Source organism: Meleagris gallopavo, chromosome 30 (genome assembly GCF_905368555.1).
Source record: "Meleagris gallopavo chromosome 30, MGAL_WU_HG_1.1, whole genome shotgun sequence".
NCBI lineage: Eukaryota > Metazoa > Chordata > Aves > Galliformes > Phasianidae > Meleagris > Meleagris gallopavo.
The window spans coordinates 3,610,117-3,630,948 of NC_139433.1; the positions used below are offsets into that span (position 1 = coordinate 3,610,117).

A 20,832-nucleotide genomic window follows, 5' to 3' on the forward strand; every position below is an offset into this window, starting at 1 on the left:
TCACTGCAGGGCGGCCTCGTGATGAGCAAATGGTCCCTGAGCTGTGCAAAGGCACTGACTGCCCCGGATGGTGTCTGTCGGTCCTGCCTGTAGCACCAAGGGGAGCCCCTCACAGGTGAAACATAGGAAACAGAAACGTTTATAATTAGAAGAGATCAAAAAAGCGTCGATCACTTTGTTGCCGAGCTTCTGAGCCGATGAGGTTTTTTTGTGCTTTTGTGACACGGGGGGCCGGGATGCGGGCACTCCCAGCCCTTTGGCAGGTGGGCTGGCAATGCTGGGAGAGCCCTAACCCTGTGCCCTCAGCCTGCCCCCTTCAGTGAGGACATGACCACCCCCCTAGCTCTCAGATTCCCACCGACTCCCTCTCCAAACCCCATAACCTCACCTTTATCGCCTTCCCCCCATGGCTGCACCCCCCAGCGCCCCAAACCCTGACTCCATCCTCGGGGCACAGCGCGCGCCCTTCGCCCCGCCCCTTTCCCTGAAGTGGGCGGGGTTTGCAAACCAGCTCCGCCGCAGCAGCCAATGGCGAGCGAGCCCGGCAGCACTATGCAAATTTATCCGCGCGGGAGGCGGGGCTATGCAAATGTTTCCGTGCGGCTGGAGCAGGCAGCGGGCAGCGCGCGGCTCCCGGGAGCGCACCGGCACCGGACCGGCACCGGGACCCGACGGCGGCGGGGCCGCACCGGGCCGGGCCGGCTCCGCTGCAGCTCCAGGCACCCGCGGCCCTGCCGGCGGAGACTTACCAAGGAGAAGGAGCCGGTGTCCAGGTGCGTGTCCCGGGCGGAGAGATGGGGTCCCGTGCGCAGGGGGCCCTCGGAGCTGCCCCGACCCCCCGGTGGGGAAAACGGGAGCGGCCGCTGAGCCTATGGCTGGCATCGGGTTGCGTGAGGGGGAGAACGGGCAGCGCTCCCCCAGCCCCGTACCTCGGCGGGACCCCTCGGTGTCGGCTGCTCCGCAGCGGCCGCCCCGTCGGTGCGCACGGGCCGGGGGAGGGGGGCCCCGTCTGGTGCGGGGTGCGGTGCGGTGCGGCCGGAACGGCGCCCTGCGGGCTGCCCTGAGCACGGCGGAGCCCCGGCCCCCGCCCCGCCGTCTAGGGATGGCGGGCTATAAAAAGCCTGTGGTTTGCGCCGCGCTCCGGCCGGTTATTTTTACTCGTGTCTGCGCGCAGAGGAACGCCTGGGTTTAACCCAAAAGTGCAGCCTGGCGGGCAGCCGCTCTGCCCGGCACTGCGGATGCCTCCCCCGGGTCCCAGGCCTTTGGGTGGTGGGGCTGAAACCGCTGTGCTGTGGGGAAACTGAGGCACGGCACAGCCTGGCTCTGAACAGACACCCCAACCTGAGCTTGATCTCCCCGTGGCTTTGCTGGGATCATGTGCTGGTCTGGCACTGGACTGGAGCTTGGTTACTTTATTGCTCCTGAGTGGAGATGTGTCCCATGCACGGCTCTGTCCTGTCCACATGTGGCATTTTCAATGTGTCCCTTTCACATAAGCCTCTCCATCACTGCAGGGACAGCAGGGTGCATCCCCTTCCAAGTCCTCTGCCTGCTGCAGCCGACTGCCAGCAAGTCCCCATCCCCATGGCTTCACTCTTTTAATGAGGGAAAGTTTCCCGGAGCTGTTGGGATGGAGTTTTGCAGGTAATGAATTAAGGTGACAGTCAGCGGGTGAGCTGTAAGGCAGTGATGGGCCGAGCACCATCCGTCCATGTGCATCCTCTGGGAGGTGGGCAGCAACCCACCTTTCCCTGCTGGGAAGGGAGTATGGCTGAGCAGAGCAGGGAGCCAACTGCTGGCCTTGCCCCATGTTCCTAAATGCAAGCTGGACAAGTCATGCAGGCCAGGGGAAAACCTGTGCAGCTCAGGATATGGGATCTGGGATGTAGGTGCAGGCCCTAGGCTTGATTTTAGGATTTCAGATGTTCCTTCTTGCCTCCAAGTCTTGGGCACTGGGGATACCTTGGTGCTGGAAGCAGGCTGGCGTGGTGGTGTGGATGAAAAGCAGATTTAGAGAACTTTACACAGTGTAAGGGAGAGGGATCCCTGCTTACGGCCACATCCTTGCAGCAGCAAAGGGCCTGGGGGGTCAGACTCACTAAGCCACGATGGGGTGACGTAAGCCCAGGAGCTTCCTGGGGGGAGGATTGCTCTGTTTAAGACCCTTGAATTTCACTCTCCTTCACAGCAGGACTGCCAGGAGCAAACCAGGTTTGTGCAGCACACAGCCCTGGGGTCACGAGGGTGGGCTCAGCCATCACCACCTCATGGCTGCCCCAGCAAGCCGTCCAGCAGCAAACAGACATCATTTCCCATACTGACACTCAGCTGCAGCACGGGGTGACCCAGCTCTGCAGCAACAGCGTGCTCCTGCTGCGGGCAGCACCGCCAGCACCGAGCAGAAAGGGTGACCTGGATCCCAGAGGGGGTTCGGATGTCTGTCTGCCTTCCCAAGGACAAGAGCTGCCTCATTGTGGGGGGTCATTGCCATCCTTCCTTGTTCCACACAGTCATTTCAGAACCAAACAGCCTCCACCCAGTGCTGCACCTCGTCAGCAGGGCCGGGCGCTGCTGGGACTTTCGCTCTGCGTCACCCCAGTGAGGCCACATTCCCCATCCCCAGCCTGGATGTGGCTCTGGAGGGATGCAGGGCAGTGCCATTGCCCAGCCTCGCGCTGCAGCAGCAGGCAGAAGCATGAATTCTAATTGCCCCCAGGGTTTTTTTTTGCACGGTGACGGGGTGATGCTCGACATGGCTGCATTTTGAGGCTCAGTTGATTGTGTGTGTGTACGTGAGATAGGGAAGAAGCTGTTGGGACCCCTTGTCCCCACACCCCCGTACCCCCAGGTGCCCCCCTGTCCCTCGGGCTCTCCTTCCCAGCAGGCTCCTCCTGCTTCCCCGCTCTGGTTCCTACTGGTTGGTTGTTTAACCAACCTATAAAAAGCAGAAGGCCCCATCACCCCTCTGCAGAAACGCTGCTCAACGTTGATGTTTCCCTGTGCCAGCCTCAGGGTGGCACTGAGCCCCAACAGCACCCATCCTCACGGAGCAGGGCCACGTCCCCAGCACAAAGCAGGGCAGCTCCCACCACATGGATGCATCCTGAGGTCTGTCCGTGTGTCTGTCTGCAACCACTGCTCCTTTGAGCCTGCTGCCCTCCTGCCTTGGAGGTTCAACAGCTCCTGGCCAAGCCCACGTTACATCCCAGGGAAAGATGCAGTAGAAACTTTCTGACACACTTGGATCAATATTTTTCTCCAACTGTTTGGAAGCAGCCAAATGCAGGCAGCGTTTGCTGGCTGCCTTCTTCCCCCTCACCCTCAGCTCTCTGCTTCCGGATAGGCAACAAAATCCTCATCTTTTTTATTACTTTTTCATTTTTCCTCCAGTTTCTACATCGATATCACGCTGTCCCATTGCGGGGTGGGAAAATGAAATGCTGGGGAGTTCAGAAAGGCCACATCCAGCCCTGACGAGCAGGATCTGTATGTCCCTTCCTCGTGCTAGGCTGGGGACAACTCCAGCCCCAGGGATTGAATCCCCTGTGACCACCCCTCCCTTCTCTCATTGCATCCCTGCTTTGGGCACAGGTCATGGCTGCAGAGCTGCACAGTGGGCTGGACATGGGGGAAATTTGTCCAGCTTGCTGCACTCAGTGTTTCTAGGGTCACTAGTGATCAAGAAGGACATAATAGTGCAAAAGACCTCGGCGTGCTGTGTGCCACCCACTGCACACCAGGAGACCAAACCAGCACAGCCAAACCCCACAGCCACCACGGGTTTCTGCTGCTGCACATAGAAAAACATGCCAAAAAACACACCGCTCCCAGGGGCCGCTTTGCAGCTAATTAAGAGAGCAGCTCGGAAGTCTGCACGCTCCGCCGTGGCGCAAGTGACCCCCAAAAGATGCGCAGGAAACGCGGAGTTAATTATAAACCTCACTGCAGCCAGGGGGCTGGGGCAGCACCACGGTGGCTGCAGGGCTTGGAGTGGGCACTGGTGATGTTGGGGGCACAGCTCATGGTGCTGGGGGAAGCGGGTTGGGTGCGTGCGAGAGAGCAGGGCCTGAGCTAAAGATACCTGTGTGTGGGAGGCAGCGGGGCCGGCGGGACGCCAGGAGTGCAGCAACTTCTGAAGAAGTGAAGGTGGAGGACGGCAGCGGGCTCCTCTCCCGGCTTGGCACGGGGTGAGAGCCATCGAGGTTGGGTTTGAGGGTCTGAGAGCTCTGCTGAGTTTTGTTTGGAGCCCCCATTGCTGGGAGCCCCCAAAGCCATGTCCTTTCCCACGTCCCCATCGCTCCCTCCTGGGGTGATGCTGTCCCTGCGGCACGCCGTGCTGCTCCCTTGGTGCCGTCCTTGGACGTGGCAAAGCGCCGTGCTAATCGCCTGCAGCCGGAGCGCTGCTTATCACCTTATCTCAGCAATTAAAATCCAAAGCATGAGCTCCCCCTCCCTCCACGGCTTTTAATACCTGCAGGGGGGCAGGAGGAGCTGTGCCGCACTGCGGTGTCTGAACCCCTCACCTCTGGGCAACGGCACATCCCTGCCTGGTGCCCCATCTCAGGACCTGCAGGGCCGAGGCGATGCCCCAGGAGGAGCAGAGCTGCCCTAACGAGGAGCTCAAAGAGGTGGCTGATGAAACCACCCCACTCATTGCATGAGGCCACACCGGCAGCACTGAGGATGGGGATGGGGAGAGCGGGATCAGCTCACCCTGAGCTTCCCACCTGCAGCCAAAGCCGGATAAAGGGGGGCTGCAGCCGTGTGGGGATACAGCAGCATCCCAGGGGCCCTCGGTAGCACTCTGTGTCCCCGCTGCACGCAACCTTTGTCCCCCCGGCGCCTTTGAGCTCGCACTGTGCAGCCTCTCCTCCCCACTGAGGTTTGCGAGCCTTTAAAAATAGCCCCTCGGAGTGCAGCCGTGCTGCGCTCGCAGGGATGCGGTGGGCCAACGCCGGGCTGCGAGCAGAGCCCTATGGGAACAGTCGCATTTCTGCACCCTGATCACATATAGCTTGTGGGACCGAGGTTGGGGTGGGCAGGTGGGAGCTGAGCCCCCCAGGAGATGCACTGTGCTGTGCTGCAGGTGGGGATGGGTCCGGCCACGCACATCCTTGGGAAACCTCCACGGTGGCACCGGGGAACCGTTGGCTTTTCCTGGCAGAGCTGTTCCCTGTGGGGCCGGGGTGGTCGCGTCACCCCCTGTACCTTCACGCCCTGCGTGGGCCCGGGGACACGGGGTGGCAGCGGGGCCGTGGGAACAGCAGCGCAATTTCCTTCCATAAATTAAAATTAGTTTTGATCAGCTAAATATAGCAGCTGAGCAAGATGGTAAATGGCAACGTGCTCGAGAGAAGGAAGCGGGCCGGGCTGGGGAACTGGGGAGCAAAGGGTTGGTGCTTCCCCTACCCACACCCCGATCCCTGCAGTGGGGGCTCACATGGGGACATGGGGACCATCATCCCATGGGGAGCCCCAGCCCCGTGGGTCAGCTCTTGCCCTGTGACCGTGGCTTGGGGGACACTGGGGACAGCACTGGTGCAGAGCTGCACCCAAATTGGGGTGGGTGCGAGCATCCCAATGGGAACACCTTGCTGCCACCCGTGGCACCGAGCACCCCAGCAGCATCCCAGAGGGGGTTTGGGGTGATGGGTGCTGGGGGGCAGCACGAGGAGCTGCGCCCGCATCCCAGCAGCAGCTCACGTGGCATTGGGAGGTGGGTGGTTTTGCTTTGCTGTCTCCTCATACAGCCACTTCCTGACCTGTGAACGGCTGAGGTCAAATTTAGTCTGTTCACATTCAAAAAAAAAAAAACCCAAAAACACACTATATTGTATTAAAAAAAAAAAAAAAAAAAAGCACACACAAAAAAAAACCCAAAAGAACACAAAGCCCTGAACCTAAAAATGTCCCTTTTGTCTTATGGAGGATCCTCCCTGCAGCCAACCCGGACTCTTTTGTACCCCCCCTCCCCATCAGCCCCCATCCGCTGGTAAAAACCCCCGTGGGGACGAGCACAGGGCGCAGCTTTGGGATGCTGAGGCTGCTCTGTGCGCCCTGCAGCACTCCAGGGACCGTGGGGAGGTGCCATGGGGCTGCGGGACTGTGGGGCTGCCATGGGGTGGGGGGCGATGGAGCCGTCTGAGCAGAGCGGAGAGGGGCTTTTCCCCTTTATCCCAGCAGAGTTTTCCATTTTGGGGGTATTTTTTTCAGGTTTTTTTTTGTTTTGTTTTGTTTTTTTTTTTGAAAGTTTGCAGAAAAAATCAGGGAATGCTGCTGGGACCAAAACTTCTTCCAAAAAGCTTTTTTTTTCAGCAGAGTGAATTTTTGGCCTCCGGAACAATGAGAAAGGTGGGGAGCATGAGGCGGGTGCTCAGGGCTTCTCTCTGTCTCTTTCAGCCTCTCCTTGAGCCAAAGAAGCAAAAATGGGCCGGAAAAAAATCCAGATCAGCCGAATACTGGATCAACGGAACCGGCAGGTGGGGAACGGGGGGGGATGAGGAGCCACGAGGATGGGACGGGACCTGTGGGTGCTCCGAAGCACGGAGGGGTTCGGGTACTGGGGGAAAACGAAGCATGATGGGGCTGTGGTGGTGGGTTTGGGGCAGAGCCATGTCCCCTTTCCCATAGGTGACCTTCACCAAGAGGAAATTCGGGCTGATGAAGAAGGCGTATGAGCTGAGCGTGCTGTGCGACTGCGAGATCGCCCTCATCATCTTCAACAGCACCAACCGCCTCTTCCAGTACGCCAGCACCGACATGGACAAAGTGCTGCTCAAATACACGGAGTACAGCGAACCCCACGAGAGCCGCACCAACTCCGACATCCTCGAGGTAGCGGCGGGGGCTGCGGGGGGGCCGGGCAGGGCGGGGGTCCCGCTCATCACCCCGCTCCCTGCAGACGCTGAAGCGCAAAGGGTTGGGGCTGGAGAGCCACGAGCTGGAGCTGGAGGAGGGGCTGGATCCTGGTGAGAAGCTGCGACAGCTGAACGAGGGCATGGACCTGACGGTGGCACGGCCCCGCTTTTACGTGAGTCGCTGCTGCACCCCAGCACGGGGGTACAGGGTGTGTGTTTCCATCCCAAACCCAGAGCCCAGCCCTCTGCTTCACCCCACAGAGCCCGGTGCCGCTGCCCGAGGTTCCCTACGGCAGCTCCCCGCCGAGCAGCAGTGATGGAGCCCTGGGCAGTGCCAGCAGCTCCCCACAGAGCCAGGGCCGCCCGCCCACCTTCAAACCCACAGCACCGAAGCCGTCGGGACGCTCACCGGGACCAATGCCCCCAGGTGGGTCCACACTGCAGGGCTGCAGGTTGGTGGCATCACAGCGAGGACAAGGTCCCACTGATGGAGTCCTCTCAGGGATTTTCCAGGCCGGATGCCACATGCAAAGCTCCTCTCATAGCATCTCCCAGGGGTTTACCGGGAACGGGGCCGGGGTGGGTGCGTGGGCAGGGAGCACAGCCCCAGCTGCAGAAATGCCACCGGCTGCTGCCTCCCTCAGCTGCTTCCTGCACTGCTGAGTCACTGCCACAGGGCACCCAGGTGGCCCCACACAATTTGTACCCGCTGCATCTGAGCTGGGTTCGGGGGGCACTCCATGTCCCATGGGATGGGTGCTGCTGAGTGAGCCCTGGGGCCGAGCAGCAAAAAAGCAGCTGGAAAAAATGATGCCGGGGCTGGACCGGTGGAAATCCCCCCACTGGCTGGGAGGTGGCACAGGGGTGGCGTGCTGGGTGGTTTGGCTGCAAGCGGGATGAGCCGTGGTGCTCCTGGTGCAGGATGCTCAGCATGGCCGGGGCGGTGGCATTGCCCCAGGATGTCCCTGCGGGGCATTGAGCTCAGCCTGCTCCCCGCAGTGGGGTCTGGTTGGGGAGGTTTGCACCCCACTGGTCTCTGGGGCCGGATCCGGCCGCCGCCTTCGTTTCCGCTCGCAGCACACAGCCGTGGCCGCAGCCCAGGTGCAACCAGGGCAGGAAGTGGCTTTGCAGGAGCGCGGCACCGAGCACGCACGCACGAGCGCCCACCAGGGACGAGGACACTGAGGCCACCAACCACAACCTCGGGGACCCCCGAGGACAAGAGCTCTCAGGGTTTCACCTCCCTGAATGCCACCCTCCTGTCCATCTCTCCAGGTATTGGTTATCCCTTGTTCCCTGCTGGCAGCCTGAACCGAGCCTTGGCAACCAAGACCCCACCGCCGCTGTACCTGGGAGCCGATGGGCAGCGCCGGAGTGGCAGCGGTGCAGCAGTGAGTGACACAGGGTGACCCCAGTCCTGTGACACCTGAGGCTGACACGTGGGGACAGTGTTGCTGGGGGAGAACTCAGCCCCAGAGTGGCCTCACAGGTGCAAGACCACAATTCTGCAGCTGCCAGCAGGATGCTCGGTGCCTTTGTCCCCCCCGGGTCCCCTTCCCGGCAGTGGCACAATGGAGGAGGGCAGTGAGGGGTCCCCTGCTTCTACCCAGCCCTCAGCTCTCTGCAGCCAGACACTTCCCAGCAAGTCACCCATGCGTGTGGATATTCCCATTCCAAATCCAGCAAGCAGCTCCTCCAATCTGCTCCCTCCTCCTCTTCCTCATCCAACATCAGGGCATTATTGGGGGGCATGGGAAGGGGTTGTGGATAAAGAGGAGGCATCACAGCTCCCGTGGAGGTTTGGCAGCACAGTGCCTGACCAGGGGCACTCTCATGTTCCACAGCGGCCGCTGTACTCTGGTCTGCAGACCTTGAGCCCAGTGCTCGCCTCGGGCAGCGCCGGCATCCCCAGCCACAGCCTTACTGGTTTTCCCTTCCTCACTCCAGCACAAGCAGGTAAGTCCTGGCCCCACACCCTTGAATGGTTAGGGGGCTCCAGCCACAGCCTCTCAGCTCCTGCTCACTTTCCACCCCCTGCTCGGCAGAGTTCGGGGCTGGTGAGGCCCCACCTCCTCCTGGCTTCCTGCAGCCTGGCCCTCCAGCTTCATGGCAGCCCCCACGGGACATGGCAGCACTGGGGTAAGGACTGCAATCAGGCTGGGGATGGGAGACAGCAGGGGATAGGGTCTGGCACTGGGATGAGGGACAAAGTGAATGCAAATTAGGGTTGAGCCCAATATTTGGATGCTCAAAGCACGGCCCTGCACTATCCAGCTTCACCCCAAACTGGGGTGCATGGGGATGCCCCTGGGAACCCCCCCGCCCGCCACATCCCAGCCAATTCCAGAGCCTATTTAAAGATGGATTTCCCCCAGGGACCTGGTCCCTGCATCCCCCGCTGTCGCACACCAGGCTCCCAGCAGCAGTGCCAGCATGTGAGTGGGTGGCAGCCTGGGAAGAGGGACCTGGGCTGGGGATGTTGTGCCCCCCTCAGCTGCGCTTGGGGGTGAGGAATTGAATGGAGTTGGAACGTGAGATGGGTTGGATGGATCTCAGCTCTTCTTGAGGGGAATGAGGACACACAAATGGCCGCTTCCTATCCCATGGCCCCAGGAATGCTGCATGAAGTGACCTATTCTTACCCTCCCTTCTCCCCCCAGGGCCAGCAGCAGGATTATCCCCACCGAGGACCTGGCCCCCGGCAGCTCCCCGCAGCCCCACACCATCAGCATCAAGTCAGAGCGGGTGTCCCCAGGTCTCGGCTGCCCTTCAGGCACCCCACAGCCCTCCCCGGGCAGCCTGACCTCCCTGAGCGAAGCCCCCCGAGGCGCTGCAGACCTCCAGCCACGAGATGACTACACCAAGGGCTACCCCTACCCTCTGCCTCCCCCCCGGCCGCTGGCGGAGGAGCAGAGGGCCACTGCCACCATCCCGGTCCCCGCACGGCGGGTGCAGGCTGAGGATGCGTGGCAGAGATAGCGAGGCTGCGGGGGTGCAGGGGAGGCAGCCCCCAGCTTTCAACCCCAACCTCAGACCCCCAAGAAGTCCCCAAGCTCTGGGACTTCCCAAGGGGTCCCGTCCCCATGCAGCTGCCAGCAGAGCCCCCTCCCCAACCCGGACACCGCCGCATCCCCCTGCAGCTCTGCCCCCAGCCCCTCTCCTGCAGGGCACGGCGAGGCCAGAACCCCCCCAGGAGAGGTGCAACGTCCAGTGCCGGACACTGTGTGACTGCGTCCGTCCTTCTGTCCCTGCGTGTCCCCACCGAGTGGGAGTGCCTGGGAAGTGCCACGGGGTGGCAGCAGGACTGAAAGCAGCAGCAGCACCGATGGCAGCGGGCCCCATCCTGCAACGACCAGGGAGGGGGGAACAGCCGGGGCAGCGGCCCTGGGACTCTTCTTTTTTTTTTTTATTTATTGCATTCGCGCCAATAAAGAGCTGGGGGTGTCGGGGTGCCTGGTGTGAGCTCCTTGGGGGTGGGATGTGCAGCCCTGCTCGGTGTGGCTAACGATGTGACAGGTCGTTAATGTTCCAAAGGGAAAGCTGGGCCGTGCCCTGGCTTCTTTTGACTCGGCATTTCTGTTTCCTGTGTCCCCTGGCGGCTCAAAGCCACCTCCCCAGGGTCACCAACGTGCAGACGTGGGTGACAACCATGTCACCCCACTCTGACCGCATCTCTGTGTCCGTGGGGCTGAGCCATGCGCCCTGGGGGACCCCAAAAAGATGCTGGTGTGGTTCTCACTCTGCAGGGAGATGTGGGTGCACAGAGCATTCCCACGGACGGGAGGAGGGAAAGCCCCTCCTGCACCCCAAATACCAGCATCGATGGAGACAATTTTTGGTGGCACCCACCCAGCTCAGGGCTGGGTTTTGCTGCTTCCTGTGCTGGGGACAGCACTGTTGTGTGTTGGGTACGGCCACGGCGAGCAAGGGAGAGGGTGAGCACTGCAGGTTCATGAGGGCAGGAGGTGCAGTTCCCCTGTCACTGCTTGGGGACTGCAGCGTCGCAGTGGTGCAGGGATGGGGCCTCTCTGCTCAGCAGCACTGAGCTCAGCTCAAGGGGGGATTACAGGGAGCCGAGCCCCGAGATTAAAACACAGCAGGGAGATTAATCCTGGGGAGAGTTTTTCCCATTTAATAGAGCCCAGCAAGCGGTATAAATACCAGCCCGGATTAGGGGCTGCTGCATCACCGGTACGGAGCCCCCCGCCCCAGGTTGTGCCCAGCTTTGGTTGATGCCTCAGCCGATGGGAATGGGAAGTTGTCACCTCAAATTTGGGGTCTGGGTGGCAGAGGTGACTGCAGCCCAGGTGTCCTCGGGCAGTGGGTTCGGTCCCCTCCATGTCCCCGGGCCAGGAGGGAGGTTGTGAATGCAGAGAGGAGCTGAGACACCCGCGGAAAATGTGGGGGCTGGGGTAAGAGACACTGATTGAATAGCAATGACTGCATGATTTATGGTCTGCATTATTGCATGCTTCATTTGAATATATGCTAATAAGGCTTTTCTCCTCGTTTTGTTTGTAAGATTTAGATTTGCTATGGCAACCCGCTGGCATGGAAGGAACGCCAGGAAATGTCAGGGTGAGGTGAGCCCCGGGGAGGGGCTGGGGCTGCTGAGGGGGGGACGAACCACATCACAGCATGGGGACATGGGACCAGCCATGGGACCGGAGGGCAGTGGTGAGAGACCAGGAGCGAGCGGAGCTGCACATCCCTGCTACCTGCAGGTCCAGTAATGTCCTATTATGACAGGTCCTAAATGGGGTGGGGGGGTTCGCCGGGGTGCCGTCAGCCCGCTTTGGTTTTGTGGGGAGGCCTTTCTCACCCTCTGTCCCCACTCTATCCCCCATGCCCCCACCCATCTCCCTTTGCTGCGACCCCCCCAGAGCTGTGGAGTGCCACATTGCGCTGAGCCCAAAGATCACACCGAGGAACCTGCAGCTTTTTGGAAGGGGACGATGCTGGGATGGCACTGGGAAGAGATGAAGCATCGCTCTGCATTCCCCACCCACCCATCCTGCGTGGCCCTGATCCTCCAGGATCTGGGCCGCCTTTGTGGCTCTGCATTCCTTCCAAGCTGGGGAGCCACTCCATTAAAACCCTTTACCTGTAGGCCCAGCGTGGCCAGGGGATGTGCTGCTCCAGGAGGGTGCTGTGCTCCGGTGCTGGGGGCTGCAGAGATGGTGACGCTTTGTCCCCTACCCTGCGCTGTCACATCTCCATCCAGGCAGCAGCTGCAAGGGAGCAGAGCTCTGTGTGCCCCAAATTGAGTGGCTGAGGACCTTTCAGCCCTGGGGTCTGTTTGCTGGAGAAGAAACAGGCTGTCTGGTTTTGGGGTCCCCATCCCACAGTGGTGTGGGAGCAGCTCCGTGGGACTGGATCACAGAGCAGAGGGACAGTGGCTGATTCTCTGTGTTCCTTGGGGTCGTGGTGATACTGGGGGTGGGAGGACCGTCTCCTGTCAGATCCCTATGGCCACGTATGAACACAGAGCAGTGCCAGGAGGGCTCTGGGGCTGAGCACTGCGTGTCCCTGCAGCCACCCGATGGGACGGACCGGGACCCCTGTCCATTTCACACACTTTAATAGTGATGGTTCGAGCCCCGGGCAGGGACGAGGGGTTGGGATCCCGCAGCACGGTGCCGTCCGGCCCCTCCTCGCTTCCCGTCGCAGCAAACCTCGGCCGAACTGAACACCGGGAAGAGGGGTGTTGCCGAGCCCCCTCCTCCCCGCGTCGGTGCATCCTCCCACGAACACCCTCTCGGTTGTTTTGCACAAACCCTGAAATATTCATGGCACTGCGCCGAGTGTCTCTTAATGAATTTTTAATCAAAACCTTATCAGGGAGCCAAAATACACCGCTCCCCCACCCCAAACTCCAGCCGAAATCCAGAGGATACCGGGCCCGCCGGTACCGTGACGCTGAAGGAGCCGGGCCCGGCCCGAGGGCGGTGGCACCGGGAGCTTTGGGCAGAGCCGCACCGCGCCGTCGGGTCTGGAGGCTGGGACACGGCTTGGGGTCCCCCGACGGAAAGGCCCGGCCCTGCTTCGTGCTGCCCCACATCGGGACGGGTTATCCTGGCCCTGCACGGTCCCGGTGGAAGGGACGGGCGGTGGGGAACCGGGACAGCGCAGCCAGCCGGGCCGCGGCCCCGCCGGGAGAAATTTTCGTTGAGGGGGAAATAGAGAAGCTCAGCGCGTATGGGACAGCACGGAGCGAGCCCCGATCCGCAGTGGATTTGGGGCTGCACATCCCGACGGGCCCGGCCCCGCTCCCCGCTCGGTGTCGTCCGGGTTTTGTTCCCCCCCAGTCCCCGACACCCCCGGGCCACCTTTCGGAGCACGGCCCGGTTGGGCGCTGCGCGGAGCCGCGGTTGCAGGCAGAGATTTTTAAAGCTCTCCGAAAATCCCGATGCGCCAAAGCGGAGTGGCCCTGCGCTCCCGGCCGCTTCGGAGCTCTGAGCTGCGGACACCCGATGTAGGGTTTGCTCGAATCTCATTTAACTGTATTTTTTTAATTAAAGATTTGTCGATTTCGGCTTGATTTCCACGGACGGCCGAATCACCCGGTACCGGTTGCAAAGCGGGGTGCGAGCGCAGCGGGGGCACAGAGCTGACCCTCCCCTGCCTCTCTCCTCCTACTGCTGCAGCCCCTTTTTGGGGGGGGGGAAGGCAGGAGCCCCCCACGTCCCCCACTCCTGCCCCGGCCCCGCGGGGCTCCCCGAGCTCTCCCGGTCCCGCGGGGCGCGGAGCGGGGCTGGTGTGAGGGGGGGGCGGCTCAGCCTCCCTCTGTCCTTACGGGGCCGCATCGGTGGACTCAGCATCATCGGTACGATTTTTTATATATATAAAATCCCCGTTATTTTTAGGTTCCGCTCGCAGAGCCGCCCCCCGCGTTCCCAAACCCCGTGCATTCCCACCAGCGCAGGGCTAACCTATCCCGCTCCCGACGTGAGGACGTCATGCCTTACGTAGTAAAATATGGAGAAAGAGGAAAAAAAAAAAAAAAAGGCAGCGCATTTTCCCTCCTCTCTCTCTCTCTCTCTCTCTCTCTCTCTCTCTCTCTCCCCCATCTCCATTTGGAAAAGGGACAAAATGGATGTTGGGGTTGGAATCCTCGCCCCAGGGCCCGGCCGAACTGCTCGGGCTGCCCGGGGCCCGGCACGCTGAAGCCGCGGGCAGACGTCTCTGTTTAACCCCACGTACAGACAACGTGATCGCGGGGGCTCCGCTTCCCGCAGCCCTTCTCCTGGCGGTCCGCTCCGGGAGCCGCAGCTCCGCACCGGGTGGATGTCGCCGGGCTCCGGTTCGTGCCCGCTGCCGGGGCCGCGTCCCCCCCGTCCCCGCCCCGGAGGTGTCCCGGCGGCGAGCCTGCCGCTAAGTCCTTAAGGATGCGGATGTGCGGAGGGAGGTAAATACCCCCCCACTCCCCTATCGCTCCCTGCCCCGCTGCGAACTCCCCGGGGCGGCCTCAGGGACACGGGGACAGGGGGACAGGGGGACAGGGGGACAGGGGGACAGGGCGCTGCGGGACCGAGAGCCGCCCGCCTCCTCCCCGCTTCTCCCAACTTGAAGGAAGTCTGACAGGGGGACCCCGTGCCCCCCGACCTGGGCCTTTATTATTATTTTTTTTATTATTTTTTTTTTTCGGGGGGTTGGGGTCTTTTTTTGCTTTTTTTCCCCCTGCTTAGAGGCCGCGGTCCCGCCAGTCCGGTGTGCGAGTGTCGAGGTGGGGGCGAAGGCGCGGGGGGGGGGGGACGAGGCGTGGAAAGCTGCCCTCCCTCCGGCTCCCGCAGCGCCGGGAACAATGGCCACGGGCTCCGTGGGGACAATGCCCGGCGGAGCGGAGCTGCTTGGGTTGCAGGACACGTCCACCACCGCCTCGGCCACCCCGGGCCCCGCTCCCCCGGGGCTGTGGGAAAACGCGTGGCTGGTGGGGGGGGTGGCACCAAACTTGGGGAAAGTCCCCCCCCGGGGCCCGCCCCGACCCAGCCCGGCTTTTGGGGCCGAGCCCGTCCCGGTTTGTGCCGCCAACACTGCCGAGGGCACCGGCGGGGCTCAACAGGTCGGTACCGGGCAGCCCAGGTGCCCGGCCCTCCGCTCGCTCTCCTCTCCCTTTTTCTCCACCCTCCTCCAACTCCCCCCCCACCCCTCGCATCCCCACCCCCCCGCCGGCCTGCCCCCCTCCCCGAGCCCCCCTCATTATTTCTGTTATCACAAGGCAGCCTCCGTGCCCAAACGCCGGCATGTGCGAGGCAAACAGAGCGCGATTGTTCGGAGCCTGGGAACGCGCGGAGGGGGCGCGGAGGGGGCGAGGGGGCCGCCGCCCGCCGCCCCCCGCCCGGGCCGCTCAGACGCGATTGTGATGGAAATCGCCTTCCCGCATGCTGTTGAACTTGATGTTGACTCCTTTTCTTTGGGGCTCCACGTCTCCCCGGCCACTTGTTTGTGGGAAAATTTTCTCTCGGGCTCCAGTGTGAAATTAATTAATCAGGGCCTCGAGATGGCAATGGGACACAAAAGGGGACAGCCGGGGGAAACTCCGGCAAACTCACAAAAGCCACCCGGGGTTTATAGCCCCGGGCTGCCCGGACGGCGCTGCCCTGCCCGCCGCCCGAGGTAAGGGGCTGCCGGAGCGCGGTTGCGACGTCCGCAGCAATTTCGGGGGCTTCGGGGAAGGGCAGTGGGGCCGGGGGGGGGGGGCCGGAGCCGCGCCGGGCGGTGGTTGGGGTACCCCGGAGCAGTGCCTGAAGGCGGTCCGCGCTGCGAGCGTAGACGGCGGGGAAACCCCGACCAGAAGGGCCGGAACTGAATCGGGCTTCTATTGGAAAAAGGGAAAACATCCGTACATCTATTTTTTGTTGTTTCCTATCAAAAGAAAAGTAAACGGGCTGCTTTCGTGCTGAAGCGCCCGGCTCTGTCCGAGCGATCACCGCGGGGATTTCCGCGCTCCGTTGTTCCCCGATCGCGGAAATCTCCGCGGCTGCGGGAAAAGCGCTCAGCCCGACCCGAACCGTGCGAGATCCCGCGGTGCTGCGCGTTCCTCCGACGGGCTCAGGAGTGCCGCGAGGATAAATAGAAAATCAGATTTTCTTTCTTTTCTTCTTTCCTTCATTTCTATTTTTTTTTTTTTTAAAGCACTTTCCGGAGCGCGATATTATTGCTTTTAGAGAGACAGATCCGTGCAAAGCGTTCAGGGCTTAAGGGGAATATTTCCGCACGGGAGCAGGCCAAAAAGACGAGCGTCAAATAGCCTCGCAGTCTTTGTTGCCACCACATCTTCGGGTGACAGCGGCTGCAGAAACAAAACCACTTCGAGCCGCTGTTACATCCGTAGTTCCCGCACACATCGATATCAGCGGCCGATCGGGGAGGGTTGGGCCGGAGCTCCGGGATCCCCGTTCCTGGGGTCCGTCCCCACTGCCCCCCCGCCGGCAGTGCGGCCTCAATTGATCCGCGAAGCGACGTGCGGGGAACGAGCCGTTGTGTTTTTAAATGCAAATAATTCCCAGCAACAACAGCGGAATAAAAAAAAAAAAAAAGGGGGCGGGAAAAGAAAAAGGAAAAAAATATATATATATATTTCTGAGGAGAAAAAAAAAAAACAACACAAATAAAGGGAAGAAAACCAAGTGAAAATCCGTTTTCGAAGGGCGCGGGTCGGGAGGGGAGCGGCGGCTGCTGACGGTTCCGCGGAGCCGCGCAGCTTCGGTGCCCGCGGTGCGGGGGGAGCGGGCGCGGGGGGCGGTGCGGTGCCCGGTGCCCCCGGGGCTGCAGGCCCTGTGCTGCCGCTGCTCGGCACGGACGGGCAGACGGAGGGCGGACAGACAGACAGACGCGGAGCTGCGCGTATCTCTGCGGCGGTGGAGGCCGCGTCCCGGCACAGCCGTTTCGGGGCACGGCACCCCGATCTCTGCCCGCCGACAGGACGGGAGAACGGCTCCGGGTGCCGTTCCCGGGGAAGGACATCCCCCCCACTCCGGGGAAGACCTCGGTGCTACCGGGGGGGCTCCGGCACCACCCCCGCTGCCGGCAAAGTTGCTCCAAGTTGGAGCCGTCGCGCTCTCCGCTTCGCCTCACGGATTCGCTTTTCTCTCTCTCTCTCCCTCCCAGGTGAGCTCGGCTGCAGCACGGGACCCGCCCGCCCTACCAGGAGGTAATTTGCGGTTCTCCCATCCCCTCTCTCAGCGCAGCGCCGGGGCAGAGCCCGCACCCCGAAGGGCAGCGGTGACGCGGGACGGGACGGAGCGGACAGCGCGACCCACCCGCGGCCGCCGACCGTGGCGTTACCGGTACGACTGCAAGTTACCGGGCTGCGGGGTGGAGAGGGGCCGCGGGAGAGGCCGGGCCGGGCCGGGCCGAGCCGAGCCGCGCTGCATCCCGCCTAGGCGGCTCCTGCGGCGAGAGCCGTGCTCGCACCGGAGCCCAACATGGCTGCTGTAGTGAAGGTATTTGATGCACACGAGAGTGTAGGCGAGGGTAGGAAAGGGGACGAAAGGCGCCGGGGCCGGTTCTGGTGCCAGCGGCCGCCGAGCGAGGAATGGAGAAGGGCGAGCGGTAAGTGGTGGGAAGGAGCGGAGTCGGGAGGGCCCCGTGCCCGCCTCGCGTCTCGAACACGCGTGGAGCGGCCGCCCCGGCTCTGCCGAGCCTCCCCTCGGGGGTACGGAGCGGAAGGGAGCGGGGCCGGGCACTGGCGAGGCCGAACCGAGCCGCCGCGGCTCCCCCCAGCCCAGCGCGGCGGCTCCGGGCCCGCCGGCGGCGGAGGAACGAGGGAGGTTGAGCCCCGGCCCCGCCGGTGCCCGGTGCGGCCCTTCCAGAACCGAAACCGCTCCCGAAGCCGCGGGGCCGCTCCGTGGTTCCCTCGGCGAAGCTTTTGGGGCCGCAGTCGTTGTGTTTTTTTTTGCCATTTCGGGAAGGAGCTTTTCAGAGATGAGAACCCGGGCGGTGGGGATGGCAGTGGGGCCGAGACTCCAATCTCGGCAGTGGCGGCGTTTCGGAGCCCGGTGGTGGTGAAGTGAATGGCCCCGGCTCGGTGTGTCCGTGCCCACACGCGGTACGAGCCCACGGGAGGACCGCGGGCGTGCGGGGGGACGATCCGTTAATTCGGCAACCGGCTGCCTCGGTGGCACCGTCTCCCGCTCGGAACGGTTCGCCGTGCCGCCGCGCACCCGAGAGACGGGAAGGGCGGCGATGATAACGAGAATCATTAATAATCCTAATCCTAATCATGAACCGGTGTCGGTTTCAACAGCGAAGGACCGAGGAGGCACCAGCACCGCGCGGCGCCGGGGCCTCCGCCGCGGCCGTTCAGCACCACGGAGAGCGGCGGGGCCGGTGCCCGGTGCCGCCCGGATCTCCTCCCGTTCCCCGCCGGGCTCCACCCGAGGGCTCCCGGAGCTCCGCCGTGCGAGGCACAAAGCCCCGCTCCTCCCGGTGAACTGCGGGTTGGCATCTCCGTGAGCCGCCGGCCGCCGTGCGCTGCTCCCAGCGCCTTCTGACACAGATGTTTATATATGTGCTACCCATAGCGATATAGATATAATTTTTCTGTGTATGTACAAGGGTAGGTGTGGACAGAGGGGTCAGGACGGGTTGGTGCACCTTTGGCTCTCTCCTCCCTCTCCAAAACACGGAGTGCTGTGGGCGGTACCCAGCCCCGGCCCGGCGGTGCCTGCACCCACGGCCCCGGCCCTGCGCTGGGCCCGGCCCGGGGGAGGCGGAGGAGAGCAGCGGGGTCGGGGCCGTGCTCGGCGGTTGGCGGAGCCGGTGCTGTGCCCGGGCCGTGCGGTGGTTTCGTTTTCCACCGTTTCTCCGGAGCCAGGCGTGATGCAGCGGCCGCGGAGTGTTGTGGATGCCGCCGAGGTGGGACAAAGCTGTGGGAGTGCAGGGAAGGCTGGGGAGAAGCCAGGTTTTCCAGAGCGTGTGTACGTGTGTACCAGCGGGCGTCCACGGGTGCGTGTGCAAAGCTGGGCGTGCATCAAGACGGGCGTGCACAAGGGTTTGTGTGCACCGGGGCGTGTGCATAGGCTCGTGTTCAGGGCTGGGAGTGCAGCTGGTTGAGCACGGGGCTATGGGTGTGCAGCAGCGGTGCCCGGGCAACTCGGTGCTCGCATACGCGGGTAGTGATCGTGCCCGTGCAACGCGCCTCGGGCTCCTTCGAAGGGCCGCTGACCCCGGGCCGGCCCCAGGAGCTGCCCCGCCGTGGCAGGAGAGCGGAGCGGGCACTCTGCTCCGGGCAGAGTCGGCCCCGGGCGGCCGCAGGGTGGGGACGTGGAGCCGAACCTCGGTCCCGCGAATTGGGCTCTGCCCCGGCTCCAAACAGAGCCGCGGCACCGCTTTGTCCCGAGCGCCGGGTGACTCAACTGGGCCAGGAGGCAGAGCCGGGCCCGGGCCCGTCGCGGGGGGAGGTCCTGTTACTCTCTGGCCCGAGGGTCGTGCCTGCTTTTGCTCCCGAGCTGCCGCCAATTTTCCCCTTTGCAATTGGAGCATAGCCCCGACGGGAGGGTCCGGCCGCCCCCTCCTCCTCCCCCTTCACGGCTCTTTCCCCGCCCCGGCCCTTCCCCGTCGGGTTTAACGCCCGGGGAGGGGCGGCCCCGTCGCAGCTCGGCCCGAGCGGGGTTAGCCCCGGGGCACCGCCGCCTCCCCGACGGGGCGGGCCGGCTGCGACCGGGAAGGGGGCGGTGGGGAAGGGGGGCGAGCAGACGGACCGGCCCCCGGGGGAAGCGGCGGCCGTGGAGAATGGCCCTACCACCGGGGGGTGACCCCTGCCCCGGCCCCACGCCCGGGCTGTCCCAGCCCCACCGCCCGGGCTTTGTCCCCGCCGGCTGCCCCGTCCCTCCTCCCGCCCTTCCCCGCCCTCCCTCCGCCGCAGGCTCTGCCTCAACTTTAGAGGCAGGTCCCGGAGGCTCCGACAGCGGGGCCGGGACCCGCAACGGTACCAGGCGGGGGCTTTCAGCCTCCTCCCCACCTTGCCAGCACGGGAAGGACGCCGAGATTTCCAGCCGACGGAGACCGCGGGCAGCACCGGCCCCAGCGGGGCTCTCAGGTACCCGCTCCCCACTCCCTTCCCCGCTCGCTTCTCCGGTTCCCCTTCCCGGGGAATTCCTCTTTCTTTCCGCGGTCCTCTTTCTGTCCGGGGGGAGCTTTGCTCCGCTGCGGACCTGGTACAGCGGTGTCTCCGGGCTCCCACCAATCACGGCTGGAACCCTCCGGCCGGGGCAGCACCGCAGTCCGCCAGCGAAGCCCACCGGGGCCGCCCCATTGCCTCTCGGTGCGGGATCCCTTCGGGTCGCATTTGCTGGAGACGCAGAACTGAGAGGACAGAGCTCCCCGGCACGCTGATCACCCCATTTTGGGATATCAGTGACCCGGAACCCCAGGAAATGCGGAGTGCTCCCCAAAACGGCCCCCGAGGACGCGATGTGGGGGTCTCCCATGGGTGTGAGCCCCCCCACGCGGCAGTGCAGGCTCCAGTTCCCTTCGTTCACAGTGTCCATTCCGGGGCTGTGAGTGGGGCCCGGCTGCAGAGAGAGCTGTGGGAGGAAGAAGAGGAAGAGGAGGGTAGAGCAGAGATGCGGTGGGAACCCCGCAGGGCCCTTTCTGCCGAGTCCATCCCCTCACCAGCAGCTCTCATGACTCAGCAGTTCCCCACCAGTAATTTACAGTAATTTCAAAGCGGGAACCGGCTCCGGGGTGGATCTGGGGAAGAACAGGGGGCTGAGGACTGTGCAGGGTCGCTGGGTGCTGGCAGCAGCTGGGGGATGGCTCAGGGCTGAGCGCCGTGCCCTGCGATGGCCGCGGGGCTGAGCGCATTCCGGGTATACGTGCGGCCCTTTGGGTGCAGGCGTTGTTCGGAACACTCAGTTGGGCACCGGGGAGCACCGGGGCCGTGCATTGCACCACAAAAACCATTGGGGTTTCTTCGTTCCTCACGATGTGGGGATGGGGATGGTGCCTGCCGTGGGGGGCTCCAATGGTT

General features: G+C 63.2%; 1 protein-coding gene across 2 annotated transcripts; it reads left to right on the forward strand.

Annotated features, from left to right (window-relative positions):
- Positions 1 to 564: 564 nt before the first annotated feature.
- MEF2B (myocyte enhancer factor 2B) lies at positions 565 to 10,307 on the forward strand. Of its 2 annotated transcripts, none has more exons than XM_085211601.1 (9): positions 565 to 773; positions 6,400 to 6,479; positions 6,631 to 6,834; positions 6,902 to 7,030; positions 7,119 to 7,284; positions 8,133 to 8,248; positions 8,702 to 8,813; positions 8,903 to 8,996; positions 9,518 to 10,307. In XM_085211601.1, the coding sequence occupies exons 2-9, from the start codon at positions 6,426 to 6,428 to the stop codon at positions 9,834 to 9,836; spliced, it is 1,194 nt and encodes a 397-aa protein (XP_085067727.1). In that variant the 5' UTR covers positions 565 to 773; positions 6,400 to 6,425; the 3' UTR covers positions 9,837 to 10,307. The 2 variants fall into 2 exon arrangements, with proteins under 2 accessions (XP_085067727.1, XP_085067729.1); XM_085211603.1 differs by lacking the exon at positions 565 to 773 and adding an exon at positions 6,029 to 6,084.
- Positions 10,308 to 20,832: the final 10,525 nt, after the last annotated feature.